At 37.7% G+C, this 22,500-nt stretch overlaps 1 protein-coding gene across 9 annotated transcripts in view; it reads right to left on the bottom strand.

Annotated features, from left to right (window-relative positions):
• LOC106872321 (uncharacterized) overlaps positions 1-22,500 on the bottom strand; it is a 217,908-nt gene that overhangs the window by 754 nt on the left and 194,654 nt on the right. For all 9 annotated transcript variants that reach the window (XM_089349842.1, XM_089349840.1, XM_089349847.1 and 6 more), the window contains one exon: positions 21,014-21,076. In XM_089349842.1, coding sequence (XP_089205968.1) covers positions 21,014-21,076 — 63 coding nt within the window. The remainder of the gene's footprint in view (positions 1-21,013; positions 21,077-22,500) is intronic.

Raw genomic sequence — 22,500 nt, 5'->3', positions numbered from 1 at the left:
TCCTGTCGGCCTTGACACATTTCCTGTGTCCTTATGTTTACAAGGGGGAGACAAGCACCTCCACCCAGCTAAGCCTGCATCCAGAGACATGTTTCTGAGTCTTTGCTCATCATCAGTCTGGAGTAGCATGACCTGCTAATCGAGGATGCCTGTCAAGCACTTGTAAACATATAATAATTCTTGTGAAATACATTCACTGATTACAAAATTAGAAATGGTACATTTCTAAATCTCTCAGAGAGACTTATGCAGTAGTGATACGATGAAGTAGTTGTATGCTGTCAACTTAATGTGACAGTCCCCTGAAGGGAATAATACTACTGTTGGTTAGACCTAGGAAGCTGCATCGCTTCCTGTCGGCCTTGACACATTTCCTGTGTCCTTATAGAATAAGTACTAGCCCAAGGCTACAGTAGAAGACACTTGCCCAAGGTGCCACGCAGTGGGACTGAACCCGGAACCATATGATTGGTAAGCAAGCTACTTACCACACAACCACTCGTGCACCTATTTTGTTATTTTTCTTTTCTGAAGATGTGTTACTTGTAGGGCTTTGCCTAACATGTTGTCTTACTGAAACGTCCATAAGGAATAAGGTAATTAAGTTAACTCGCTTTGCTTTTGGTTTCCCCTTGAGGGACAGGGATAGGGGGGAGGGAAAGGAGAAGGGTGGTGGGAGAGGAGGAAAAAGGAAGAGGAGATGGAAGCAAGGGAAGAAGAGGTACAGAGAAAGGGAGGCATCGGAAAGGAAGGAAAATAAGACACCAAGAAACAGAAGGAAGAGAGTAATAACAACATCGACAACGATGGTGATGACGATGGTGATGATGACGGTTTTAATGATGATGACAATGACAATAACAACGATGATGACGATGATGATGATGATGATGATGATGATGATGACAATGATAAGGATAATCAATCCAGCTGACGCAATTTGTTTAATCAAACACGTATAACATAATCAATTGAAATCATCGACACCATTGTCATCATGATCACGATTCTCATCACCATCATTATCATTGTCATCATCATCAATGACATCTTCACCAGCATTGTCATCATCATCATCATCCTCATCGTCGTCATCATCATCAATGTTTTCTGATCACCACAAATTTGTATGGTGTTCTATTGTTCTGAGAGCACATAAGTTGTTTCAGAGCACAATTTGGATAGTTGAATGTGCCAATAGTAATAAATGATATGTTGTTGAATCTGGAGCCTCTCTCTCTATATAATAATAATAATAATTATTATTATTATTATTATTATTATTCATTGTTTTGGTTTAGGTTTCAGGCTAGGTGGTGGTGATGATGATGATGATGATGATGATGGTGATGGTGGCATTTTTTTTTTCATTTTTATTTTATTTTATACCTTTGCGTATATGTGCACTTAGCTGTTGCTCGTTAAGTGTATGTAACAACGTGTTGCATAAAAAAAGAAAAAAAATCTCTACCACTTCACTGGACATAACATTAGCATTCAGAGAGAGAGAGAGGGGCGGAGATGGAGGGAGGGAGATTGCAGTGCATAGCCATTATTACATCTTGAGAAATAAATTATGTTACTACTATTATTAGTACTAGCACCACCATTACCAACACCACCACCGCCACGACGACGACCACCACCACTACTACTACTACTACTGTAAAGGCCACTGCTACAATTACTACCACCAGCATCGACACTGCTTCTACCACCCACCACTGTTACTACGACTACCACCGCCGCCACTGCCACCACTGCCACCACCACCGCCACCACAAGCGCCACCACAAGCGCCACCACAACCACCACCACCACTACCAGCACCACCACCACCACCACAGCCACCACTGCCAAAACCACTACCACAACCACCACAACCACCACCACAGCCACCACTGCCAAAACCACTACCATCACCACCACAAGCACCACCACTACCACCACCACAACCACCACCACCACCACCACCACAACCACCACCGCCACAGCCACCACCACCTCCATTACTATGCAAAAAGACACGGCATGTGAAACTAGAAATCTCAGAGAACAGAATCATGTAATTTCATGTTGAAAAGATGGCCACAAACAAATTTATCGAAAGAAAATTTTCTTCAAGAAGTTTAAATAGGAAAAGAAAAAAGAAATAGTCAAGAAAAAATGACAGTAAAAGCACTTTGTTAATTTCTCTCATTTTTTTGTATCCTTTGCTTTTTTCATTGGTTTGTTTTTGTCTTTGGATTCATGTGTGTGTATGTGTGTACGTGTGTGTATATGTGTGTGGGTGTGTATATGTATGTCTGCAGCGTGTGCTTTTTTTTGGTTATCAAATCTATTTTCTCAACATCAACATGATTTGGGTGATTCTGCACAAGCACAAACACAAACGTACATATTCACACACACACACACACACACACACTCAGACACACATGCACACAGAATCGCACAATCAAATACATGTACCCACGTACACACATACACAATTGTGCACTCAAACACGTACTTACATACACACACACACACATACAGAATCGCGCCCTCAAATACATGTACCCATGTACACACATACACAATTGTACACTCAAACGCATATACTTACACACACACACACACACACATATTCAGCTTTGTTGATTTGTAAGTGTGTCACACCTCTGTATTTTTTTCTATTTATTTAAGCATTAGCAAGAAAGTGGCACAGTCAGTACCCGGATGGGGCAGGGGCAGAGGAAAGGAATAGTGAGAGGAGAAAAATGGCAGCACTGGTAGAGAGATGGACAGGAAACTGGCAAGCGAAATTCAGTTCTGACTCTTTTACAATTCCGAGTTCAAATCTTGCCGAGGTCAACTTTGATCATCTTCTTCCTCGCATTCGTTTATGCTTCTACTTGATTCAGTCATTAGACTGAAGCCATGCCGAGGCGCCACCTTGAGAAGTTTTAGTCAAAAGGAATTAACCTCGGTACACATATTTTAAAAACCTGGTACTTATTCCATCAGATCTGTTTTGCTGAACCATTAAGTTATGGGGGTATAAACACAACATATCTGGTTGTCAATCGGTGATGAGGGAGAAACACACACACACACACATACATATATAAGTATGTATGTATACGACGGGCTTCTTTCAGTTTCCGTCTACCAAATCCACTCACAAGGCTTTGGTCGGCCCGAGGCTATAGTAGAAGACACTTGCCCAAGGTGCCACGCAGTGGGACTGAACCCGGAAACATGTGGTTGGTAAGCAAGCTACTTACCACACAGCCACTCCTGCGCCTATATATATGTGTGTGTGTATATATATATATATATATATATATATATATATGTCTCTCTCTCTCTCTCTCTCTCTCTCTCTGTATATATATATATATATATATATACACACACATAGTGTGTGAGTGCTTTCATTAAACCTTTTCACACACTAGATAAAAACTTCTTCCCAAAGAAGTTAAGTAACATCCTTATAAAAGATTTCAGAACTTCTTTAAAGAAAAAAATAATTTAAAAAAAAACTTTTACACTTCAAAATCTGTATTAAGTAATCCTCATAGACTTCCAAATATATATATATATATATATATATATATATATATATATATATATATACACATACATATATACACATACATATATATGCACATACATATATACATACAATTCGCCTAACAAATTCACTTATATGGTTTTGGTCAACCTGAGGCTATAGAAGACACTTGACCAGGGTGCCATGCAGTGGGGCTAAACCCAGAACCATGTGGTTGAGAAGCACCTATCGATACGAATTAAAATACCAGTCAAATACAAAGTACCGACATAAGATACAAACAGACATGGCTGTGTGGTAAGAAGTTGGTTTCCCAACCACATGTGTTCTGATGCTAAAAATAGCAGCCAAATCTCCCTTAACTAACAGTGTATAGGGACAATATACAAAGACTTGATGATCAAGGCTGGAATAATTAATTACGACCATTGGAGTAGAAGCAACAACTCTTAATTAATTCAACCTCTTCTTATCACTGAAAATGTTAGCATGATAACAATGCTATAAGTCACATGGTATTCTGCTAAACCTAGGATAACAAGGCCCCAGCACACAACACAAGACTTGAATTTGTAATGATTGATTTTTCATATTTACTTTAGAAAATTTGTTGTTGTTGGCACTCCGTTGCTTACAATGTCGAGGGTTCCTGTTGATCCGATCAACGGAACAGCCTGCTCGTGAAATTAACGTGCTGGAGCCTCGTGGAGCTTTAGGTGTTTTCGCTCAATAAACACTCACAACACCCGGTCTGGGAATCGAAACCGCGATCCTATGACCGCGAGTCCACTGCCCTAACCACTGGGCCATTGTGCCTCGACTTTAGAAAATTATGGCTATGATAATTGGTTTTCCAGAGAAGATATCATAGAAATAACAGAAGATAGAGTTTGAACCTTTGATCACTAATTTATAGCGACTAGAAAACTTACAGTGGTCAGCAATGGTGAAAATTATTCAATGAACTTTATAAGTTTGGTGAAGTTTATATACCATGAGGAAACAAGAAGCCTGAGGCTTAAAGCAATGCTCATTATCAGAGAGACAGAGAAAAACAGTTATCTCTTTGATAAAGTGCTCTGTTCAGAAGGTGAGGAGACATGTCCCTTCTCGTATAGACACTTAACTAAATTTACTGATTTTTCCTACAGCTATTGTAGCCTTTCCTGCATTCATATATCTTTTTTTTTTTTTTATATATTTTCAATTTATGCAGGTAGTTGACCTTCCTTATTAACAGCAAAAAGTTCACTGAAGTGAAAATGTTAATTTTTTTTATTTCTTATTTTCACTTGAAATAAGTAAGAATAGATATTAGTTTTTTATTGGTGTTTCTTAACTCTTTACATACGAACTGGTATAGGACTACCTCTAACCTGATAATACAAACCAAGTGGAAAAAGAAAAGAGAAATGTGAGAAGAAAGCAAGGGGAAAGATATAATTCTGTTTCACAGGTTAGAAACAGACTTGGCTGGGTAGTAAAGAAGTTTGCTTTCCAATCATTTGGTTCCAGGTTCAGTTCCACTGGAAGTACCTTTGGCAAATTTTTTCTTATATAGCCTGGCACCAACCATAGCCTTGTGAGCGGATTTGGTAGATGGAAACTTCTTGCATAAATTAAAGAATTTAAAAAATAAAGTCCATCCATGTGTGGTAAGAAATTTACTTTCCAGCCACATGGTTCTGAGTTCAATCCCACTGAGTGGCACCTTGGGAAAGCGTCTTCTATTCTCACCTCGAGCTGACCAAAGCCTTTTTAGTGGATTTGGCAGCAGATGGAAATTGAGAGAAGCCCACTATATATATATATATCATCATCATCGTTTAACGTCCGCTTTCCATGCTAGCACGGGCTGGACGATTTGAGTGAGGACTGGTGAACCAGATGGCTACACCAAGCTCCAATCTGATTTGGCAGAGTTTCTACAGCTGGATGCCCTTCCTAACACCAACCACTCTGAGAGTATATATATATATACATATATATATACACCACATGGCTCAGTGGTTAGAACATCAGGTTCACAATTATATGTTAGTGAGTTCGATTCCTGGACTGGGCTGTGTTGTGTTCTTGAGCAAGACACTTTATTTCATGTTGCTCCAGTTCACTCAGCTGTAGAAATGAGCTGCAACGTCACTGACGCCAAGATGTATCGGCCCCTTTGCCTTTCCCTTGGATAACATCGATGGCATGGTGAAGGGAGGCCAGTGTGCATGGGCGACTGCTGGTCTTCCATAAGCAACCTTGCCTGGATTTGTGCCTCGGAGGGGAACTTTCTAAGTGCAATCCCAAGGTCATTCATGACCGAAGTGTGTGTTTTACTCTATGTGTATGTAAGTGTGTGTGTGTGTGTGTGAATGTTTGTGAGTGTGTGTTTGTGTCTCCTTGTTTTGACATTGCATGTTAGTTGTAAATGAGTGTCACTCTCATACAAGCAGTGTTGTTCATTTGTAGTCATGTATGAAAGCATATCCAGTCACAGGGAAGTATTACATAGCTTGGGAAACTAGTGTGGGTTGGTGACAGGAATGGCATTTGGCCACAGAAAATCTGCCACAGTGTATTGCATCTGACCCATACAAGCATGGAAATGTGGATATTAAAATGATGATGGTGACAATGAAGATGACATGAAAATCAGTAGCTGCCTCCATGATGAAAAGAAAGAATTTATACAGAAGGTAGGTGAGGAAAAAGAAAAAAGAAATAGAAAAGAAAATAGAAAGAAAGAAAGGTAATGAAAGATAACTGGAGAAAATAAATTACAAAAACAAAAAAAGAAAGAAAAAACAAATGGAATTCAAATAAATAAGATTCTGAAGAGGAGTGAAAATTGAAAGAATAAATAAGAATAAATTTGAAATTCAAATATAAAAAAAACTGAAAATCATGAAAAAAAAATAAAAGATAAAAAAGCAGAAGAAAAATGTATTTCAAGCAAAAATGTATAATAAAATATAAGATGAAGTGCAGAAAGACAAGGAGAAAATTGAGCCGAAACTGAGGAATAAATAACTGTTCCAGGGATTTATTTAAATTATTTTGCTTTAAAAGTCTAACAGATTCCTGTAATTTCAGTTTCTTCATTCTGTGCTTGTGAAATGTAGAGGCGCAATGGCCTAGTGGTTAGGGCAGCAGACTCGCGATCATACGATCGCGGTTTCGATTCCCAGACCGGGGTTCCAGTTGATCCGATCAACGGAACAGCCTGCTCGTGAAATTAACGTGCAAGTGGCTGAGCACACCACAGACACGTGTACCCTTAACGTAGTTCTCAAGGATATTCAGCGTGACACAGTGTGTGACAAGGCTGACCCTTTTGAAATACAGGCACAACAGAAACAGGAAATAAGATTGAGAGAAAGTTGTGGTGAAAGAGTACAGCAGGGTTCGCCACCATCCCCTGCCGGAGCCTCGTGGAGCTTTTAGGTGTTTTTGCTCAATAAACACACACAACGCCCGGTCCGGGAATCGAAACCACGATCCTACGACCGCGAGTCTGCTGCCCTAACCACTGGGCCATTGCGCCTCCACACACACACATATACCAGAGATTCTTTAAAACAAAAACATTTAAAGAGCTCATTAGATATTTATGTTGGAAGTTTGTGAGAACAGTTAGCATGTTTGTATGCATGTACAGTGTACGTATGATAAACACACACACAAATATAAAGTGCGCATTAGAATGAGAGAATGTGTATGTATGCACTAGCTGATGCACTCATACACACACACACACACACAACACACCCACAGCTTGGTTTTCTTCCATCACTTAAGGACTTCCTGTTTATCAACAATGCTATTTCGCTGAAAGAGAAATAAAATTCCTTTGTTTGCTGCCTGAAATAATGCTTTTGTAATTACACAGGCAGCACATTCACGTGCAAAGAGAGAGAGAGAGAGTCTACCTACACCTGTTCCAGATACATTTCAACATTTCACAACTTCCTACTTGAAACACTTAAACAACAATTTTCCCTTAGCAATATACATGCTCCCATTGCAGAGAGGTGTGATGTGAATAAGATATATTGCTGGTTAAAGATGGCAAGAAAGAAAACAAACCATGCATGCAAAAAGTAGTAACCATAAATCCCTCAAGTCACAACCTATTGCATCAACAGAAAAGGGAAAGGAGACATTAGCTAATGAAGCCTGCATCTTTGTAATTGTTTTAATGTACACTTTATTATGCCTGCATGGGTCAGATGGAATTTATTGAAGCAGATTTTCTATGACTGCATGCCTTTCCTGTCAACAACCCTCAAGTGTTTTCATGGCTAGACATGTTTTTAGAAAAGATTGGAAATAAAGGACACTTCTTATATGACGGTGAATCTCGTTTACAACTATTATGCAATGCAAAATCGAGGAGATACTAACGCATGCACACACACACACACACACACACATACATACATGATAGAATCTTCCATTAAAAATGAAATATGAATCCTCAGTTTTTGCTGAATGACTTGCACAAATGATTTGTTTATAGTTATCAAATGTAGGTGCTGTATATTAGCTCACTCCCCTCCATCAAATTAAAATTGCCTTAACAGGTGCACAGTGTACCACGTGTCAGACGGACGGACGGATGGACAGATGGACGTATGGATAGATAGAGAGATAGATAGGTATGATTGATATATATATATATATATATATATATATATATATCATCATCATCATCATCATCGTTTAACGTCCGCTTTCCATGCTAGCATGGGTTAGAGAGAGAGAGAGAGATAGGTAGATATTTATAGTCAGAATGATAGACAGACAGAGGTAGGTGTGTGTGTGTGTGTGTGTGTGTGTGTGTGTGTGTGTGTGTGTGTGTGTGTGCCATTGCTTAAGGAGACATTATGACTGGTTTGTGCTTTTGTAGATTTCTGTAAATAAAAAGCCCCTTACTTTAAAAATAGGTAAGTGTTGGCAACAACAAGAGCATCGCCCTTAACAACATCCTACTTCAACTATCTCCCTGTCCACCCAATGACAGCATGGGGGTGCTGGGAGGAGGGGGAAATGTCCATTATCAAACGCATAATGGAAGATACACATACATAACACACACACACACACACAGACATGAGTTTGTGCTAATATGTATGTATTGTATATATATTACATGTTTACGTTCCCATCATCTGTGTTGACTCATCACTCCATCAGCTTTTCAATTCATCCTTCATTTTCCATTTTGTTCTTGCTCTTTTCTTTCTCTCTCTCTTATCAGCTTAGATACTGTTTCTTTTCTTTCGTTTTTTATTTTTTCACTGTGTTTGTGGGGTCACATAGTTTACGGCTATCACTCTTTTATGCTCTTACTTGTTTCAATCAGTTAACAACAGCCATGCTGGAGCACTGCCTTTAGTCGAACAAACTGACCCCAGGACTTATAAGATCGTGAGGTTGTGAGTTCGAATCCCGGACTGGGCTGTGTGTTGTGCTCTTGAGCAAGACACTTTCTTTCACGTTGCTCCAGTTCACTCAGCTGTAGAAATGAGTTGCGACGTCTCGGGTGCCAAGCTGTATCGGCCATTACCTTTCCCTTGGATAACATCGGAAGCGTGGAGAGGGGAGGCCGGTATGCATGGCTGATTGCTGGTCTGCTATAAACAGCTTTGCTCGGACTTGTGTCTGGGTGGGTAACTTTCTAGGTGCAATCCCATGGTCAGTCCTGACCAAAGGGGGTCTCAGTACTATTATTTATCATTATTATTATTATTATTATTAGTAGTAGTTGTAGTATTTAAGGTGGCAAGCAGAATCTTTAGCGCAGCCCATAAAATGCTTGGAGTCATTTTGTCTGTCTTTACATTCTGAGTTCAAATTCTGCCGGGGTCAACTTTGCCTTTCTTCCTTTCAGGGTCAATAAAACAAGGACCAGTTGAACAAGGGACTTGATTTAGTCAACTTAGCCCTTCCCACAAAACTGCTGCCTTTGTTGCAAAATTTGAAACCCTACTTCTTCTTCTTCTTTTCTTCCCTTTCTCCAACTCCTCCTCCCGCTACTTTTTTCTCCTCCCATCTCCATTCTTCTTCTTCTTCATCTTCATCTTCATCTTCTTCTTCTTCTTCTTCATCTTATTATTATTATTAGTATTATTGTTATTAATTATTATTATGGATAATTATGTTTATGATTATTATTATTATTAATGATTATTATCATCATCATCATCATCATCATCATCATCATCATCATCATCATTATTATTAATTATTATTATTATTATCATTTTCTAAAACGAACACCAATATATTTGATATGATAACCTTGAAGTGTTGATACTCTAGACCGAAATGGAAATAAACAATACATATTTTCTAAAAATTCAATCAGCACAGGGTGTGTATGTGTGTGTGTCTGTGTGTGTGTGTGTGTGTGTGAGTGTGCATGGTTGGTGTTGGGAACAGATAATAAAAATAAGCAATATGATATGGCTTTTCGATTTTTTTTTCTTTTTTTTTTTTCCATGCGTTCCTTATGTGGTTCTGTGTGGTTATTGATATCTTACAACCAATGGAAACGGTTGTGTGTTTTATAACTTGAAAGATCCTTCTTCACTTCAGGAAATTTAATTTCAAAATTAAACATGTGCACAATCAGATATATATATATATATTTATGTATATATATTTATATCTATATCTATATATATATATATATACACACACACACAAACACACACACACATATATAAATATATAGACACACACACACACACTCATACATATATATGAAAGTGCATAAATAAAAATACACACATACAATGAATGTATGTGTGTATATATATTAGGTAGCTATATGTGTGAATATAATGCACAGTTATATTTTTATATGTATTTATATATGTAAAAGCATATATATGTATATATGTATGTGCATATATATATATACTTGAATGTATGTATATGTGTGTACGCATATATATGTGCATGTGTGTCTGTAGTATATATATATATATATATATATATATATATATATAGAGAGAGAGAGAGAGAGAGAGAGAGACAGAGACAGAGAGACAGAGATGGATAGACAGACTGGCAGGTAGATATATATATATATATATATATATATATATATATATATATAGATAGATAGATAGATAGAGAGAGAGAGAGAGAGAGAGAGAGAGAGAGAGATAGACTCACACACACACACACACCTACACATGTAGAAGAGGTGTTAATTAAAAAAGCAATTTGACAAGAAATGCAATATGGTACAACGAGGGGAGGGGTGCGTGGAAAACGATGACAGAAATTGAGAATGATGAAGATGCTTGGTGGCTGTGGTTTTAGTGGTGGTGGCAGCAATGATACTAAATGGCATCTGCTGTGGTGGTGGTGGTGCTGGTGGTAGCAGCAATGGCTACAGTGCGATAGTGGTGATAGAAGTCTTGTCATTATGGATGTGTGGATGCTAGATCTTTTAGAAGAATGATACCAAATATTGAAAAAGTAACATTATTAATGTCCTACATACATATATATATATATATATATATATATAGGACATTAATAATGTTACTTTTATATATATATATATATATATACACACACAGGCACTTCTATCTTCACGCACACACACAGAAAACACACATTCATGTGAGTAAGTAAATGTGTGGAGATGTGTGTGTGTCTGTATCAATACATCCTTCAACAACACATAAACACACCAATTCTATTTACTCGTACACCGGCACACACACATGCACACACACATGGCAAATACACATACCTACTTATACATGTGTGTGTGTGTGTGTGTGTGTGTTTGTGTGTGTGTGTGTGTGTGTTTGTTTGTGTGTGTTTGTGTGTGTGTGTGTTTGTGTGTGTGTATATTAGTTAAGAAACCAGCTGACATAGCTAAACAGTAAGACACACACTGGATGAGTGGGGAATGGGTGGCGGAGAGGAGGTGGACGACAAAAAGAAAGACAACCCAGAAGAAATATATGATTATAGCAAAAAGAAAAAAAAAAACCATAACAGAAATGAACAGCAAAGAAACAATGTAAAAATGACAGCAAAACGAATATTGAGATTATTATTATTATTATTATCACTATCATTATTCAAAGCCTTATTATTATTGTTGTTGTTGTTTTTGTCACTATTATCATCATCATCATCATTATTATCATTATTATTATTATCAATATTATCATTATTATTATTATTATTATTATTATTATCAATATCATTATCACTATCATTATTCAAAGCTTTATTATTATTATTATTTTTATTGTTGTTGTTGTTGTTGGTATTATTATTATTATTATTATTATTATTATTATTATTATTATTGCATTTCACATTTATGTGTGAAGAGAGAAGAAAAATTGTATTTGGAAACAATTCAGCTAATTTCATATTGTTTCTTTTTCACGTTTTTTTTTATATTCCATTCAGATATCCCTGTGTGCATGTGCACATGTATATATGTGTGTGTGTGTGTGTGTGTGTGTGTGTGTGTATGATAAATGAAAATACACACACACACACATTCATTTATACTCACATAAGGATTCATTTATATATCCATGCAAATATGTATACAGACACACACGTGTATGTATGTATGTATGTATGTATGTATGTGTGTGTGTATGTATGCATGTATGTATGTATGCATGTATGTATGTATGTATGTATGTATCTATGTATGTATATATGTATGCATGTATATATGTATGTATGTATGTATGTATGTATGTGCGTGTGTGTGTATGTATGTATGTGTGTGTGTATGTATGTATGTATGTATCTCATTTTAAGAATAGGTACACAACATCTGCTTGATCCATGTCATAATAGATATCTAAAATAGATATCAACATGAAGGGCACTGGGCTGTAAAACAATGCTTTAGAAAATCAGTCCAACCCATGCCAGCACGGAAAAGCAGATGGTACAGAAAAACGAGGATGTCAATAACATACATACTCTGTCTGGATATGCTAACAGAAGCTGTGTGTGAAGGGTTAAGTGTAGTAATGCAGTAGAGTTTGTAGTCAGTGGCTGATGCATGCAGCATTGCGCCATCTGCTGACTGTTCCTTGTTCCCTGCTAATACCACTGGTATGCTTTTGTAACGGAAAATGGACAGAGGTGCTGTGTGAATTTCCTTCGGCAGGTACAAAGCTGTTCCACCTCTCTAAAATACCAGTAGTCGCTTTTAGTGTCATGCAAATCCTGGGTACCTTCACAACTCCATGCAATACTTTTGACTATCTTGGAGCTATAGTAGGCCCTAGAGGCATAGTATAAGGATCTATGGCTGATTGAACATGCCCTAGCACCAGTCAGCTACTGCCTCAGCTATGTTCAAATAATTCCGCTGCCTTGGGGTAAGGCTTTTGGTACAAATGCTAAGAGAGTACACACTGACAGAAACAACATGTATAGGAAGATAGGATTTGTTATTCTGGGAAGGCAGATCATCTAAGAAAGAGGAAACTGATTTTGAATCTTCACTGCTTTGTGGCTATATCAATCATCATCATCATCATTTAACGTCCGCCTTCCATGCTAGCATGGGTTGGATGATTTGATTGAGGACTGGCGAACCAGATGGCTGCACCAGGCTCCAGTCTGATCTGGCAGAGTTTCTACAGCTGGATGCCCTTCCTAATGCCAACCACTCCGAGAGTGTAGTGAGTGCTTTTACATGCCACCGGTACAAGGGCCAGTCACACAGTACTGGCAACGGCCACGCTCAAAATGGTGTTTTTTATGTGCCACATGCACAGGAACCAGTCCAGTGGCACTGGCAACGACCTGGCTCGAATGTGTTTCAATGTGCCTGTAAGGCGACGCTGGTAATGATCACGCGCAAATGGTGCTATTTACATGCCACTGGCCATTGTCTGTCTGGATGTTTTGTTGTCCCTTTCTTGTATCACCTAAACTGTCTGGACGTTTTGCGTTCTTGTCCCATTTTGTATTATTTATATATATATATATATATATATATATATATATATATATATATATATATAGCGGTGTACGTACACTTTGTCTCTTATATGCATGTATATATGTATATATACAGTATCATCAAGCGAGACAATGTTCTTGCTCCCACGATGCTGGGGATCTGCAAGGCTTTTCAAATTTCTTCATCCACAAAGTAAACCAATGTTTGCAAAGCCCTCACCAGGCATGTTGTTTGCCCATGCAGCAGCAATTACAACCAAACAATCAGAAAGATACTTCATACATTGATGTGTCACTTATCCCACAGAATGTGACATATTCAGTCAATCCTAGATAATAACGGCCTTGAAATAAAGACACATGCTCATACACACATACACACACACTGACACACACACACACACACACACACACACACACACAATACACACGTGTGTGTGTGTGTGTGTGTGTATAGCGATGTTATTGGTAGGCTTTGTGTTATAGAAAAGTGTGATTTTTATCAACACCACCACCACCACCAACAACAACAACAACAACCTCATTACTGTTATTATAATTGCGAATGATGTGTTGTTGTTGTTGTTGTTTCCAAACAATTTTGTTTGATTGCTTTAGTCATTATAAAATACTTGGCCATAATCAAATTGGCGTGCGCTTTTTTCTGCGATTTAACTAGCACTCTCAAATACCATCCATCTACCCACCCATTCATTCAGCTACCCACCCCAATGACCACCCCTTAGCACACCACCAACCATCACCACCACCACCACCGCCACCACCACTACTCACTAACTCACTCTACTAAGAGTTGATAAATGAATTAGTAAAGAAAGAGACGAAGAAGTGAGGTGGAAGAAAACTGCTGTAATCAGCAAAAATGAGGAATATATTATGTAAACTGGAACACCATTTTCCTCTATAATTTACTTTCTAAGCACGTGTGTGTGCGTGTGTGTGTGTGTGTGTATGTGGTTAGGTGTTTATGTGTGCTTGTAAGAATATATAAATGTATGTATTGTATGTGTGTATAAAAACACATATAATCACACATACACACACTTACAAACATACATATATGCACACACATATATATATAAAATCCAAATGATAATACAATATATAGATATATATATATATATGCATGCTTATGTATGCATATATGTGCATAGAAAAAAATCCACCCATGTGTAGAACTGATATTGAGATACAGGAGTGAGAAAAAGAAAATCACCGAGTAAGATCTTAATGGTAGATTGTGAAGTTTAAGCAACACTTTCACCATACGCACAGATGAAAAAATACACAAACACACAAACACACACATTTGTATACATATTCTGTTAAGATATATGACTTTCACTTTCACTTTCGCACATTCTGTCTCTCCTCTTGTAGACATCTTTCTGTCAATTTTGACAATGTGTATTCCACAGTCACCTGGGTTTCTTTGTTATGTAATCTTCAGGTAGAATCACTATAGCACCACGACAAAGCTGGCTCTTTAACTCTGTTGAAGATTTTCTAACTCAAAAGCTCAGTCTTGTAATAATGTAATAGTGCCTGAGCAGACCAAGTAGGAAAGTTTTGATTTAAAAACGAAACAAAACAAAAAAGAAAACTTTCAAAATCACAGATGGAAGAAGGAACTAAATTTGTCTCCCTTAAATTAGAGAGTTCATAACTTCCTTTAAAACAGACAGATTGATAATTAAATTGTTAGACAGACAGACAGACAAATAAATAATCTGATAGACATAAAGATACACAGATAGATGTATATGCATACCCCCCCACACACACACACATATTAGACTGTATCTGGAACCATGTGATTGAGAAGCAAGCTTCTTACCACACAGCCACGCAATATAAAAGCTATATATGCATATCATCATAATCATTTAATATCTGCCTTCCATGCTGGCATGGGTTGGACAGTTTGACAGGAGCTGGTTTGTCATGAGCCTGCACCAAACTTCTGTGTCTGCTTAGGCACAGTTTTTACAGCTGGATGCCCTTAACCACAAAAGTGGTAAGACCTGGAGAGCTTCAGGCAGTGCAGAATTGCGAGATACAAGTGCTACTGGGTAGATTCTCATCATGCAAGAGGTTAAAAGACTAAAGGTTAAACTACATGCTGAGACCATCCAATGGGCTTCCATGCAGTTTCCGTCTGCCAGCGTTGTAATTGTGTAAAGTGGCTGAGTATCTTCACAAATATTTTGTGCTCTCAACATAATTCCCAGATGCAGAATCAGCAGGACACTGTGTTACTGGCGTGTAGCAAAGCTACTTTTAATTCAATTCAAAATAGTACACCTGATGAGAATTCAGCCAGTTTCTGTTTCTCTAAGCAACATCAGCATAGTTCACACTTTATTTCAACTTTGAAAACGCAAAAATATAAATATATATATATATATATATATATATATATATATATATATATATATATATATAAATGATAAATAAATATATCAATAAATAAAATGAAAATAAACAAAAAAATTGTTTTAATATTTCATGTTTAACATGAGCAGAAGTTATGTAAACAAGGATGTTTGCATAAAGTTTCTAAAGTGTGTATTTAACAAGGAGATATGTTATATTGATAAGTAAACTTGCTACAACAGCAACTCCAATTATTTTTAATGACTTAATAGGAAGGGCAGGGTTTTCAGATAATTGTTTGTTTATCTTACTTGCTTTTCTTTTCTTAATGAATTAGTAAGATTGTTGTCTCAAGAGTCAACGACAATTCCAGATACAAGGTTATCGATTGGGAAAAAAAGCCTGACCAAGAGAAAGATCAAAGGGCAAAGCACCTTGATATAAGTTTTTTAGTGTACAGAATATTTGTGAGATAAATGGCATTCAGAAGGAAACTGATATGTACTGTAGTTATTCTTTCAAATAATAGATTCTTTTCTACACTAGGCACAAGGCCTGAAATTTTGGGGGAGGGGGAGGCAGTCGATTAGATTAACCCCAATACGTAACTGGTGCTTAATTTATCGCCCTCCAAAAGAATGGAAGGCAAAGTTGACCTCGGTGGAATTTGAACTTAGAATGTAAAGACAGACAAAATACCGCTAAGCATTTCGTCCGGTGTGCTAATGTTTCTTATTTCTTTATTGCCGACAAGGGGCTAAACATAGAGGGGACAAACAAAGACAGACAAACGGATTAAGTCGGTTACATCGACCCCAGTGAGTAACTGGTACTTAATTTATCGACCCCGAAAGGATGAAAGGCAAAGTCGACCTCAGCGGAATTTGAACTCAGAACATAACGGTAGACGAAATACCGTTAAACATTTTGCCCGACATGCTAACGATTCTACCAGGCTTCTTTCAGTTTCCTTCAACCAATTCTACTCACAAGTTTGATTGGTTCGGGGCTAATAATAAAAGACACGGGCCCAAGGTGCCACACAGTGGGACTGAAACCAAGATCTCATGGTTAGGAAACATAGCAGCACCTTAATAAGAACCTAAGGACAGTAAGTGAAAGAATGGTATATACGTTGTGATGTCATACTCCTTTGCAAGTGATGGTGGTTATGAATGGTGGTTACGTGTAATAGAAAAGATTTCTTTATGCAATCAATCAAGCATTGTTTAGCATGTGTTTTGTATCTGTGTATACAGTGGTGGAAATGCAGAAAGTACAAAGGGGCTTAGGTCCATATGGTTCGATGCGTATGGAGGAATATGTGCAGAGATTAAAGGCTTAGGAAGTTGTAAAGAAGGCTTGAGTGTGAAAAAAAAATAAAGACGCCTGTGAGAGAGAAAGAGAGAAAGAAAACGGAGGGAGAGGGACAGAGGGAGGAGAGAATGTGATAGGAAAAGGGAAAGCATGGAATGGATAGGAGATGGAGAGAGATGGTGTAAGAGAGATATGAGTGAGAGAAAGAGTGGGAGGGAGAGATAGGTGACAGAAAGAGAATGAAAGAGGCAAGTGAGAAAAGAGTAAGAGAGAGAGAGAGAGAGAGAGATAGAGAGAGAGAGAAAAGGATAAATGAGAAAGTGAAAGATGAGGGAGAAAGATATGAGAGGGACAAAAGAATAAGGGAGAGAGGTGGAGAGAGGGGGAGAGACAAGGGGAGGAGAGAATGTGATAGGAAAAGGGTAGGGATAAAATGGACAGAAGAGATAGAGAGAGAAAGAGTGTTAGAGAGATAAGGATGAGAGAAAGGGTGAGAGAAAAATGGGACAGAGAGACAGGTGACAGGAAGAGGGGGGAAAAGACAACAGAGGAGAGAGAGAGAGAGAGAGAGAGACAGGGAAAGAGAGACAAAAGAATGAAGGAGGGAGATATGACAGACAAAAGAATAAAGGAGAGATGCAAAGAGAGAGGGGGAGAGAGAGAGGGAGAGACAAGAGAGAGGGAGAGACAAGAGAGAGGGAGAGACAAGAGAGAGGGAGAAACAAGAGAGAGGGGGAGAAACAAGAGAGAGGGGGAGAGACAAGAGAGAGGAAGAGAGAGTGGGAGAGAGAGAGGGGGAGAGAGGGGGAGAGAGGGGGAGAGAGGGGGGAGAGAGGGAGAGACAAGAGAGAGGGAGAGACAAGAGAGAGGGAGAGACAAGAGAGAGGGAGAGACAAGAGAGAGGGAGAGACAAGAGAGAGGGAGAGACAAGAGAGAGGGAGAGACAAGAGAGAGGGAGAGACAAGAGAGAGAGAGAGACAAGAGAGAGGGAGAGACAAGAGAGAGGGGAAAGAGAGAGTGGGAGAGAGAGAGGGAGAGACAAGAGAGAGGGAGAGAGAGAGAGGGAGAGACAAGAGAGAGGGAGAGAGGGAGAGAGAGAGGGAGAGAGGGAGAGAGAGAGGGAGAGAGAGAGAGAGAGACAAGAGTGAGGGAGAGACAAGAGAGAGGGAGAGACAAGAGAGAGGGAGAGAGAGAGAGGGAAAGAGAGAGAGGGAGAGAGAGAGGGAAAGAGAGAGAGGGAAAGAGAGAGAGGGAGAGAGAGTGAGAGAGAATAAAAGCGACCGGGGGGGGGAATAGGAAGTGGGGGGAGAGAAAGAAGAGGTGGGGGAGAATGAGATAGAAAGAAAAATAGAAATGTATATTTAAAGAGATTTAAAGATATTGAGAAATATGAAAGCGAAAGAAGGCGATGAAGAAAGATAGAATATAAAAGGAGGAGGGGGGAGTAAGAAGAAAGGTGAAAGAAAGAGCGAGAGAGGAAGAAACAGAAGAAGAAAGAGAAAAGAGATTTGCTATCAAGTGTTATTTCACCAATGCAGATTACGTAATGTAGCCAATAGCATTTATAATCGCTTTCTTTCAACCACTAATCTATCTGAAGTTTCAAAAGAACAGAGAAAAAAAAACAAAAAAAAAACTATAACAACAACAACAAAAAAGAAACCTAGCAGGAAAAACAAAACGATTTCTATGGACTGATGCCAATTATTCCAGCATAAAATCTGGAAGGACAAAGAATGGGGGAAAGCGAAAAAAAACTCTGGAGTAAAGCAAACAAAAAAAAAAAAAAACACGAAAAGAAGGGGGAAAAAAAGAGAAAATGCCACAGATTCCTTGAAGAACGGCCAAAATGTGTTCATTTCATGCATGTCTGGCAGGAGATGATGATGGCACGGTGCCATTACGAGATACAATGTTGTTTAATTTATAACCGAAGAATCTAAAGTGTCTTATCATTCACTCCCACTGCTCTGACCATGAGCTTTATGTAATCTGATGCCTACGTATTAGATGCTCAAGTCCATATACAACAACTACTACTACTACTACTACTACTACTACTACTACTACTACTACTACTACTACTACTACTACTACTACTACTACTACTGAGACTGCCACGTCAGATTAAGCTACAACAACACCCACAATAACAGCAACAACAACGACAACAGCAACAACTATCATCAGAACTAGTTTGGTTTTCGGTAAACAACTGATGTTAAAGAGAAACTTGGTTTGATCAATATTGATAATGTCTTACAAGGTACTGTTAACTTAGCTGGAAGTTTTAACTGACTGCCTCCACCCACCTCTCTCTCTGTATAAATACACATATGTGTGCATATATATATATATATATATATATATATATATGTGTGTGTGTGTATGTGTGTGTGTGTGTGTGTGTGTGTAGGTGCAGCATGGCTGTTTGGTAAGAAGCTTGCTTCCCAATCACATGGTTCTGGGTTCAGTCCCACTGCATAGCACCTTGGGCTAGCTTCATCTACTACAGCTTCGGGATGACCAAAGCCTTGCGAGTGGATTTGGTAGATGGAAACTGAAAGAAGCCTGTCATTAGCAAAGTGAGACACACATAAGAAAGAAGAAAGCAAAGGACCACTGATGAGGTCACAGAAGTGTGACGAAAGAACTCTGGCCAAAATAGGATTAATGTAATATAAAGCTGAAGCAAATCAACACCAAATATACAGTGCGTGTGTTTTTATTGGCTAAACTGGCAATATGACCATCCCCAAGTACAAAAACATATATATATATATATATATATATATATATATATATATATATATATATATATATATTTCTCTTTCTTTCCTTTCCCGAGCGTCCAGTAACACAATATCTGTATCACGTCCTTGCGTTGTTGTTTTTTGTTGTTTTTTCTTTTTTGAACTTTATATATATATATATATATATATATATATATATATATACATATATATACATGTATGTGTGTGTGTGTTTATCTGCGTTTGTCCTCCCACCATCGCTTGACAACCGACACTGGTGTTTACTTCCCCATAACTTAGCGGTTCGGCAAATATGACCTGTAGAATAAGTACTGCTGGGGTCAGCTACTCCACATGATAAGAGGCAAATACCCCGAAACAAGTCACTGGAAACATTATCATTAAAATAAAAATTATCCCTCCAAAAGACATCTCTACTCATTTTTTCAAATACACACACACATATGCATATATATATATATATATATATATATATACACATTTAATAGGGTTGAACTCAAAATATCATGCGGATGGGAAGCAAATTTTATATATATATATATATATATATATATATATATATATATATATATATATATATATATATATATATATATATATATATATATGGCGGTGCCGTAGCATGGCCACAGCTCATGAGCTGAAACTAGATAAAATGAAAAAAAAATATATATATATATACATACATACATACAAGCACACCCACACACACACATATATGTACATACATACATTTAGACACATACGTAAACACACTTGCATCACAGAAGTTCCTGAAGTTTTTCCTATAATGTGGAATTCCATAAACTGAAACCTTTTGTAACAAGCATGTCTGAATGAGAGTATATGCACATGTACGTATAGATGTGTGCAATCATGTATGAAGAGTATATGTAAGTGTGTATATAGGTATAACCACATGTATATTATAGCCAATACCAAACGTTAACAAATTCAGATTGCTTAAAAACCGAAATAGCAAAAATGGATTTACCTTAATTTTCACAATCTTTGCACGGCTGACACTATGTGATGTATGCTTTCGCATCAATGTTTTCTGGAAAAGAACAGTAACAAATAACAAATTTAGATAATGAAAACAGATTGTAAAGGGGTTATAAATGAAACAGCTGTCATCAATTTAAACCATTATTCGTCTACGATTTGTTATGCTTATGCCGCATGAAGGGCTCATCAAGGAATTGGATCATTCGTAAATAATTGGAATTGAGAATTACTTAACAACGGTATGTCTAGTTGGTATAATGGCCGCTTATGATAATGGAATGTTTCAATATCTGCTCCATGTGATTTTTATCTAGCCAATTGGTGGCATCTTACACACTGATGTGTCTTGATTCTTAATCAAACATTTTCTTAACTTTATATATCTATCTATCTAGGACAGGTAAAATTCCTGATATATATATATATATATAGATAGATAGATGCAGCACAGAATTTTGTCACTGAACAGGTCGCGGTCTCAAAGCGACGAAAATATTTTGACAAATAAAATTTAAATGTTGAAGTGAATCTAACGGTTTTTGTGTGTTATTTTACATGGCTTATAAACACCTTCCACGCTGCAATTGCTTTCATTCCAGCACACGATCTCAGATCAGGTCACTTGCTATGCAAGTACATCTCCGTAATATATATATATATATATATATATATATATATATATATATATATATATACACACACACACAAGTTACAAAGTTACTACAGCACCATGAGTTTCATGCTTTGGCATACAAACATAAACACACACATACAAATACACACACTCACACACACACACACACGCACACACACGCACATGCACACACACACACATCTTTGGTGAGAAGACAACAGCAGTACAGTTCCAGGTTGACACAGTTCTTGACAGCAAGTACATTAAAGAGTGTTTAACATTCTATATATATATATATATATATATATATATACACGTGTGTATGTGTGTGTATTCACACACACACGTTTGGTGAGAAGATGTTAGCATTACTGAAGTTACAGATTGAGATGGGTCTAGACAGGAATGATATTAACGTGTGTTTAATATCTGGCCACATGAATGCTGAGTGCGATGTACGATGCATGTGAGAGTGTGTGTGTGTATGTGCGTGCTTGAATATGAGTGTCTGTATGTGTTGTTTGTATGCTTGCGTGCATATGGTGCGAAACTATAAAATATCGGCATTGCTCAAGTTCCAGAGCGTGATACAAGTTCTAAGTAGAGAGAAATGATATTAAAAGTGTGTTTAATATCAAATGAGTCAGAGCAGAGAAATGTCAAAATGATGAAAGACTATTAACAACGGCATAGAATGTATTAATTACAACACTGCCAGCACAGCATGATTTCTGAATAAATATGTATAGCGAGGCTCGGTATCTGTGTATATCTTAGCCTCGCTTTATAGTTCTTGTTTAGTCCCAGGTCAGCCGTGAATGAGCAGGTCTCTGATCAAA

Source organism: Octopus bimaculoides, chromosome 3, assembly GCF_046866305.1.
Source record: "Octopus bimaculoides isolate indiv1 chromosome 3, ASM4686630v1, whole genome shotgun sequence".
Lineage (NCBI taxonomy): Eukaryota > Metazoa > Mollusca > Cephalopoda > Octopoda > Octopodidae > Octopus > Octopus bimaculoides.
The sequence above is the reverse complement of the archived record's forward strand: the minus strand, read 5'-3'. Positions and strand labels throughout refer to the sequence as shown.